This window comes from Pterocles gutturalis, unplaced genomic scaffold (assembly GCF_000699245.1).
Source record: "Pterocles gutturalis isolate BGI_N339 unplaced genomic scaffold, ASM69924v1 scaffold35636, whole genome shotgun sequence".
In the NCBI taxonomy this organism is placed as follows: domain Eukaryota; kingdom Metazoa; phylum Chordata; class Aves; order Pterocliformes; family Pteroclidae; genus Pterocles; species Pterocles gutturalis.
The window spans coordinates 1-8,904 of NW_010098999.1; the positions used below are offsets into that span (position 1 = coordinate 1).

The 8,904-nt window shown below is 37.9% G+C and overlaps 1 protein-coding gene across 1 annotated transcript; it reads right to left on the reverse strand.

The window, feature by feature from the left end:
* Window positions 1-1,279: 1,279 nt before the first annotated feature.
* Window positions 1,280-8,686, reverse strand: LOC104462921 (putative short-chain dehydrogenase/reductase family 42E member 2; the record flags this gene model as incomplete). Its single annotated transcript, XM_010075075.1, has 8 exons — window positions 1,280-1,528; window positions 2,145-2,218; window positions 2,922-2,985; window positions 3,643-3,708; window positions 4,639-4,776; window positions 6,030-6,112; window positions 7,556-7,631; window positions 8,568-8,686. Coding segments are annotated over 8 exons (869 nt in total), but the record flags the coding sequence as incomplete, so codon positions are not given.
* Between the last annotated feature and the right edge of the window lie 218 nt (window positions 8,687-8,904).

Here is an 8,904-nt window from a genome sequence, read left to right on the forward strand (position 1 = left end):
TAAAATTGTCAATGCTAATTTTGGCAGCTCTGCCTTCCCCTGCTGTGTTCGGGTTTCTGCACCCGGCCTTTGCTGCCTGCCCGGACGGGCACAGCTGAGGTGAGGGCCGAGCACTCTCACCTTCTCCAGAAACCTTCTCCAGAATTATCACATCCCCCCCCAGGATTACTCGCCCCCCAGACCCTGATTTCTCTGGCTCTCCTGTCTCGTCCCTAGTCCCGTCTCCTTTCCGAAGCTGTCTCTGCTCGCATCGTGCTCGTGGTTGTTCCCTTCCCCCGTTACAGGCTGGAAAACGTGCAGAGGGGCCAGAGCCTGCTGTGGCCAATCACCAGCACGAGCAGCGTACAGGAGCACCTGTGCTTTGGGCCCATTTTAGCTGAACAGTACTTCAAAAGCGTGTTCTTCACTTTAGCTGCCTCAAGGATTTGCTCCCTACATCTCCTATACTTTAAAAATGAGGTGCAAAAACATAGCTATGCCTGAAGTTCAGCGGATAAGCAACTAAACTTGATTGCTGTTGTCCTCAGTCCCTACGGGAGGTGAAGGAAGCAGTACACGAGATTAGTGCGACCCATAGTGGCAGATTCCTCTACTGTGACATAAATGCACTTAACTAACGTACCTGAGTTAACAGCTTCCAATTTAATGAAAATACAGAGTTTTGACTCGTGAAAACCCATACCTGCATGTACCCCTAGGCCTCTAAACTGCTGCAAAGTGCTGTCACAGAGGGCTCTGCCCCCCCGGAGCAGGGCAGGGGACAGTTCTGGAACAGTGTGCGCAGAGGCATGGGACTAACTTCAGCAAAGTTTCAAGTAACCTTTTATTTTCCCTCATATGCAGTGATAACAGCTAATTCACAAAATAACTTCACACAGTGTGAACTCTGTACAGCTGGTAGATGGTATTTACAGTAATCTGTTCTGTTCCTTTGCTTGGTCCTCAGTTCCCCAGGGCAGAGCTGTGGTCAGTTTTTCTCCTTATTTTAGCCATTTTTCTTCACTGGTGAAGCACTGCAGGGACTCCGTAGCTCTTGTTCTTTCTGCACGTTCTCATTTGGGAAGTTGTTTTTTTGGTGTTAAACAGATGCAACGATCTTGACACCAGTGTGTTTCAGTGATTCGGCCATAATTTCTCAAGTACAGCTACTGACATGTTACAATTTTGTCTTTCAATGTAAAAAGAACTGTCTGTTTATTGCATTGTGGCCCATAATATTGTGGAGATCGGAGTGATCCAGGTAGCAGTACTGTGACCGAGTACACGCAGTTTATGCAAGTCAGTGTTGTGTTTCTTTAAAAAAATGCAAAACTGAAAGGCCATCAAATCTTAAAGAAAGAAAGATCAAACTTAAACTAACAATTAAAGAAAGCAAAACTTTGAGGAAGATGTGGTCATTCTGGGCTTCTGGTCTTGTTTTAATGTAGTGGTCCACAGAATCAGCAAACGCAAACTTCTCTGGGCTGTACCCTAGCTGATTCCGTGCCTTGTCTATCCGAAATGTATGAGTTATAGAAATGTTCTGCACCTATAGGGCAAAAGAGTCAACATACAAAGATATGAGCACACAGAAAATTAGAACAAAGCCTGTAAATGGTGGCAAAGACACAGTTAAAGGAAATGTGAAATAAAAAGACCCCACAACATTATACTGATGTCCTATTGACATATGTCACATTATCTTTAAAATTGTTCACTCAAAAAGAGAATCCTGAAAGCCCAAAGAGGCAGTAAAAGCTGCAAGGCAGAATCTTCTAGCCTTGAAAACATCCACAAAACATGTTCCGCACTCGTTTATGTACCTAAGGAGGCAGATAAAAGCCATCTCTTGGGTGCCTAAACATCTTCAGAAATCAGGACACAGCTGGCCAGCCAAAGCCATCCAGGATACTGGCCCTTGGGAGGAAGGAGCTGAAGCTGCCCCCCTCAGATCACAAGCATAAACTCTTATCTTTTCAAAGATTATGGTAGGAAGCATAATATATTGCCTAAAATGTATGTGATGCATACATTTGCACTAGAAACTGGAGAGTGAAGTAGTACTGGGTGGATTTTACGTTCTACTGACTTAAATTCTAGCTCACTATTAACGTGTGTGTATGTGTCCTGTGAGAATGAGGGGAGCTTTCAAACACAGACTTTACCTCATTTCTGGTCAGCAGTGGGGACAGTTCAACAAATGGCTTCAGCATCAGGTGAAGGTATTCCATTATCATGGCTGCATGACAAAAGATTTCTACTTGAGAACAGTAATGCGCTATCCCCTTGTGACTGTGGCATATCTCGCATTGCCTTTGATGCGGAAGGATAATCACAAACCCACGAGCTCAGGGCACCATGACCAACATCAACAGGATTACTTGCCCACAAGGGGTTGGAATTAATTTTAATACTTCAGTCAGCCTGAGCTAGGGTGCTGGCATGAAAAGGGTTTGGAGGGTTGGTGACAGGTCTAGTGAAAAGATCATGAGAATTCATAAAAAATGTGGTAACAACAAAAAAAGTTGGATTCTGTCTTAGCTGCACAGGGGTGTTGATTCTGGAGAGAGCACAGGATACAGGAGAACAAGAAATGTACCCATGCAGCAAAGCAGATACTCTTCAGTGTCTTTCATGAAGTCATGGATTTTTACATTTAACTTTTACATTTATACCATTAGCTGCACAAAGTTATAAATCTGTTAAGTCCTACATAAAACACATTTTTGTGGGACTTAAATAACAGATCGTTCTGGTTCCAACACATTGCACAGAGCTGAACTTCACCCCAAACTGCTGCACGCTAGATGAGTCCACAGCATATTATTTTTTACATGAGACTGAAAATTGTGGGCAAATTAAAAAAACCCAAACCATTATATTACAGTTTGGAATGAAGGTGGTGTGGACAGGAAAGAGAAATGTTGATAAAATGTTTTTACCTGATGCATAAACTAAGGAAGTAGGAATACGTATCCATGGTTTACTGCAACCTAATCTTTCAAACTGAAAGAAATGTAAAAACAGTGGAAAAAACCTCAAACACATTTCAAAGTTTCAATATAGAAGATATTTGTGAAATGTTTACTGATAAAACAGAACAATTCATAATTGCTGTTAGTATTTGAGTTTTCATTTTTCAGGCGACTCCAGTTAAATGTCATATGGAGACACTACGTAATTTTCAAGTGGCAGTCTTAAAAAAAATGAAGAAAAAAGTTTATAATAGTCAAAATGTCACATTGTGTTGATACCTAATTTAACACTGTGACATATTTATGGTTTTGAGCCCATCATTGACAATAAAATGACCACCTGAAAATAATTCATATTAGAGATTAATAATTAGGATTTCTATTTTTCATACACCCAAAATAGCCGCTGTTAACAAGAAATTAAGATAATGGCAACTCAAAGGAGATACTGGTTTAGATACTGGTTCCTTTGGTCTCAGTGAAGACAGTTGCTTTCATGTAATATTTTAGGCAGGCTTTGTTACAGCACTAACCACATGGAGCTTCAAGCAGGAATTAAACCCACTTTCAGAACAGAACTCTTACACCCAAAGCAAAGATACCAGTGTAACATGCACACAAAAGCTAGAGTTGTATACAGTAAAAAAAAAATTAATCTATTTGGAGAGAAAATATATATTGTACGTACAAGAGGAGTTAACCATTCGAAAAGGTTTAATTTTTCACCATCATTAATGAAATACACTTGGCCACTCTGTTAAAGAGGTAGAGAAGAGACAAGTTAGCAAAAATAATACTGCATGTATATTGACTTTGGCTTTATCTCGCTCCTTATGAAGAGCTTAAAAATAATATAGCAATATAAAATATGCATGATGTACAGACAAGCCAGCAAACTATCTACACGTGCTTCAATCAGTTGCACTAACATGTGCAATGAAATTGGGGGGCAAGTGGTTTATGTGATTAACGTGCCGTGGTATAAATGATTTGTTACAGACAGGCCTATACAGAATGGCTGTCCTGACTCTACAGGGATTACCGAACGCACTGGAAGTGGTGCCACCAAATGGTGGGACGTGTTCTGCTCTCAGTCTAATTAAGACTCCATCAGTGTAACAAAGGCGGAAATTACTTCTTTCCCTTATGCTTTTAGGGTTTTAGAAAAAGTAATTTAATCTGCTTTGAAAATCTAATATGCTTTAAGGATAGTGCTTCTAGGTCAAATAAAAAACTGTGTTTACAAGGAGGAAAACAGTTGCAACTATTTTTGAAATCAATGAACCCAAATGAAATATGCTTTTATTTGCATGTGATATGGCAAGAACTTATCTATCACAGTTCTGAATGTTAAGTCTGGATACAGGGGAACTGGGGCTAAATCTCCCTAAAGTTCCAAGTTCATTTCCAACATAGCAAATGTTTTTTGCTCATCTTCCAGAAATGGTGACTATTATATTTCAAAATTGCAAAGATGGAGGTATTCTTACAGAATTGAATATTCTGACACTGCCAGGTCCCGCACTGTTCATAGCACATTTATCGACTAAAAGCAGACAAGAACATACACTAAAGGACCATAACACTAACATAAACTACCGCTACTACAGTAGTTGCTAAGTACAGGACACAGTGGAGGATCCACTGTCAAATGAGAACGGTGGTGCTTTTACTGTTTACTCACAGCTATGTAGTTCTTTTCAGGGGTGAGAGCTTCAGCAGCTAGTATTTGAGCTTGTATGAGATTCTCTGCATGCACCCAGTTCATTTTAGCAGAAGGATCCCCAAACTTGAAGCTAAGTAGTCCTCTCTCAATGTTCTTCTGTAGACATAAACAAACATGAAACCAAAGCAAAATGGGTTTTAAAATGAGGTACAGTGCACTTTCTTGTCCAGCTACTTGTAGGTTGTCTCTACTTATTAAAAAAAAAAAAAAAAAAAGAATCAATTAAAAAGAATTGAGAGAAGTGCAGAGAGCTCTAAAAATACTGCTCATGAAGAAGGATCAAAGAATGTATTGAACACAATATGTGCTGGATTCACAAAACATACAAGTCTGTTCTAAGGATAAGTTAAATATTGTATGGAGACATAAAATACAGTTCTGAATGGATCAAAAGTATTAACAAAATTGGATCAAATTTATAAAATAGCTTTGGCTGGGAAAAAATTGAAGGTAATGTTACATGTCACATTTTTAATTTAACAGGAGCAATTCAGAAACTGCAAAATGTGACAGTTGCATCTTGCCTTAAAATGGGCTCATAACAAATAAGCTTAAAATCTTAACTGGAAATTTTAAAAGACTGTATTTTTTTCATGGGATAAAGAAAACATCTCAAGTTTAACTAAAATGACATTTGCCATTTAAAAAAATATTTTATTTAGAAGATGATAAAGTATATTTCATCTGACTTCAGTATAATTCCCTGCCTCAGTCACAAACCAAAAATAATTATTTGGTAAGTTTGAATTTACTCGTTCCTCAGAGCTGTGCGTAACTTTATATTGTACTGATGCTTTTCAAATAACAGACTTGTAATTCTACAGGGATCATAGTCTAAACACTGTACTAGTCCTACAATTTAAAAGACAGCAAGTGAAAATGAGTAAAACATGAGCACCTCAGGTGTTTGCCCTTTAGTAACCTATTGTACCAGAAGATGCTTCCAACTTTAAGTTGTTTCATTGGATAGTAAAAGCTGTTAATAGTTGAGACTGGAAATAAGATATTTTGCTGTATCTCATTAATATTTTAAACTATTTGGTGTAAGTTGCATGCAAACAGACATTTGAAATATCATAGATTGGCCTGAATCTTGTAATGATAGTAAGCATTAAATTATAAAGCTGGACTGACATGTGTTTATATTTCAAAAAAAGGCTTTTGTATTGTACTTACACATTATTTACAGATATAATATAGTGCCTGTTAACAAAGTTAAAATATCCTCAACAGACAATTGACTCGTTGAATTGCTGCCCAATAAGCAGGTCAGTCAATTTATAACACAAATCAGTGATGCTGTTGTATATAATAGAAGATTCTGCTGCTTAAAAAATGAAAATACATACTGCTAGCCTTGGCAAGTGTCTTTGCTCTTCTGGTCCATAGATTCCTGGTGGGCGAAGAACACACGTATAGAGTATTCCACCTCCTAGAAGAATCGGTAAGACCATTCTTAAGTGACTTTCACATGACTACATTTTATCTTTGTATGAACCAAAACTGTGGTAGCAGAACTTACTCTGCAATAAATTAACTTCACCATCTTAAAAAAGAATACATACCCAAAGGTGTTGAATTAGTAGTTGGGTATTAAGTTGGCAGAATCAGAACATGCGAAATAGCAAGATAAGATTCAGGGAAGTCCTGCCAGCATAGTCAGATTCCTAGAAATTACCAGGTATTTCTCTGTGCCAAAGCAGTGAATGAACGTGCCAACTGTGGTGATGAGTTTGCTGAAGTGAGCAAGTTATTGGTAGTAAAGTGGAATGAAACCAACGAATCTCATACAAAATTATTGGTGGGCAACAGCGACTCGCTAGTAGTACAAGATAGAGCTGAAAAGTTCTCTCAACAGTAGGTGCAGCCAGCTCCCACTAGAACTGTTGTAGAAGCTCTTGATAGTTTCAGTGGGAGAAAGTAAGGACATCATAAAAATCTAATCGCTACCCAGGTGTATCAGTTGGCTGGTTCATCATTTGCTAATAACTGCTCTTAATAATGCCTGAAAACATGTAAAATACTGAATCCTGCTATGGCACAGGATCAAAATGGGCTGTTTCAAACAGTGACATTCTAGTTTCATTGAGAAATGCAGAACTCTGTATTGCTCCTAAAATTAAGAGGGTCTTTGATGTGGAGAGCTGCTGAGAAAAGAGGAAATAAGGACAACCCCCCCCCCCCCCAAAAAAAAATTTTTTTTTTTTAAACAAAGTAATTCTGTTGGGATGGAATGCCCATCAAAGACTTTATATCTCTTTATAGCTCTCTGCAAGTATCAGGTGGAGAGAGTCTCTTCTGTAAGTTGTCTACAGCTAAATTTAGCTTGGTATCACTTGGTCACACAGAATCATGTTGCACTTTACATTAATTTGTTTTGCATTGGCAGTTATAGTATCTCACAGGTGAGCTTCAGTATTAAAGTGGATAACTGGCTTCCTCAACATGGAAAACTTTGGGAAGCACTAATAAATAATTCCAGGCTGTAGTATCAGGTGGCTTCTTCAGATTTTAATATATAACGGGGGTGTGTGTGTCAACAATTCAATCAGCATTCATGTTTTACTTATGTTACATAATACAGTGACATTAAACACTCAGTTTTGTTTAATTTATAACTGTCCTCATCATTTCAATTAACATACTGAACCCCTTGCTACCATGCTAAAACCTTTTAAGGACACTGTAGGAACTAAAAAGAATTAAAAGTTATTTTTAAGTGAAAATCTTTTAGTTTGTGAGAGAGGGTAGATAACTTGATTTTGTAATTGCTGGATCATCTTGTCCACTAAGGATTGATACAGGATATAGGATGTTAGTGAGGAATAAGAAGAGGAGTAAATTCCACCATGAATTCATGCTAAGACAAAAGTACCTGCTAGTGGAGTTCCATTAGCTGCTAGTACCATTTGTTCTGCAATTGATTTGGTTCTGGAATAATGATCAACATGCTACAGAGAAAAAGCAAATATGTTTTTATCTATTATTGAAATGACCGGCAGAGGGGCATCTCTTCTCCACTAGTTTTTACTTAGCAGATGGCAACAAATGCCTCAAAATACAGAAGGTGTGAGGTATTAGTTTGGGATAAACACATGCATATTGCTAAGTTAAACAAGCATTTCTGTTTATGAAAATCCAGTTAATTAATTTCTTCTAATTTGAGAAGCAATAAATATGTATGCTTTGGATGCTGCCAAGGATGTAATTGATCACTGCTTGGTAATCTGGATTTCTTTTTCAGGTAACGGAAAAGTCAAAAGCCAGGTTTTGAAGACATTAGGACTGGTCTGAATTATCTTGTTCACTTTCTTGTGGCACTGTCCCAGAGAAAATATTATTTGATATATTGTTCAATATTTTCTCTCTCTGTCTCTACTTCTTGAAAGACTGAAATACCTGATGGAGAAAGGAGGGACACAAAAGCCAACTGTGTGTGCAGAGAACCCAGAAGTACTTTTTCTCCTTTTTAATTAAATGCAACAAAACCATGTAAAACTAGGCTGCTTTTCCATACTAGCTCTGCATTGACTATATGTCATCTTCCACAAGGGAGAAACAGACAAATCATATAAATAACACATGTCTAAAAAGGCAGCAAGCCATATAACACAATCCCTATGTCCAGGTGGAATTTCATTAATATTAATGGAATGCTGTACAAGTTGTTTTCCAAAATCAAGGCCGTGACAGGAAATAAAGAAATATATACTGCAATGTACATAAAACTGATGTGTCAAGGTTGTGAATAGCATCTAGAAAGAAATTTTCTTTCTTGGCACTGGAGTCTGGTATCAGGCAAAACATGGTCATGAGAACTCCAGGCTTTTTCAGAAACAAGAGAGTGGACAAAGAGGCCACATAAAAATATAATACAACCAAAATACCTTTTCTACAGGAAAATATGGCACAGTTTCCTCATCACCATCTTCAATAGGAAGCCCTCCAAACACCACATTTACTGTACTGGTGTAGATCAATCTAGCGATGTTCCTTTGTTTGCAGGCTGTAGCAATGTACAAAGTAAATTAGTTTAGTGGAAACTGAAACAATATGCAAAAAAAGTTTGTATGAGCTTTTTCTGAGAAACTGTCAAACCTTAAGAGAGCAAATCCTTCCATTTTATGATTGAGTGATTTAACATGCAAGGCATATTTAAAGGGAAGACATCAGTGTATAACCAAGTGCTGTATAACCTGTGTCGTGGGTTAAAGTTAACTTAAA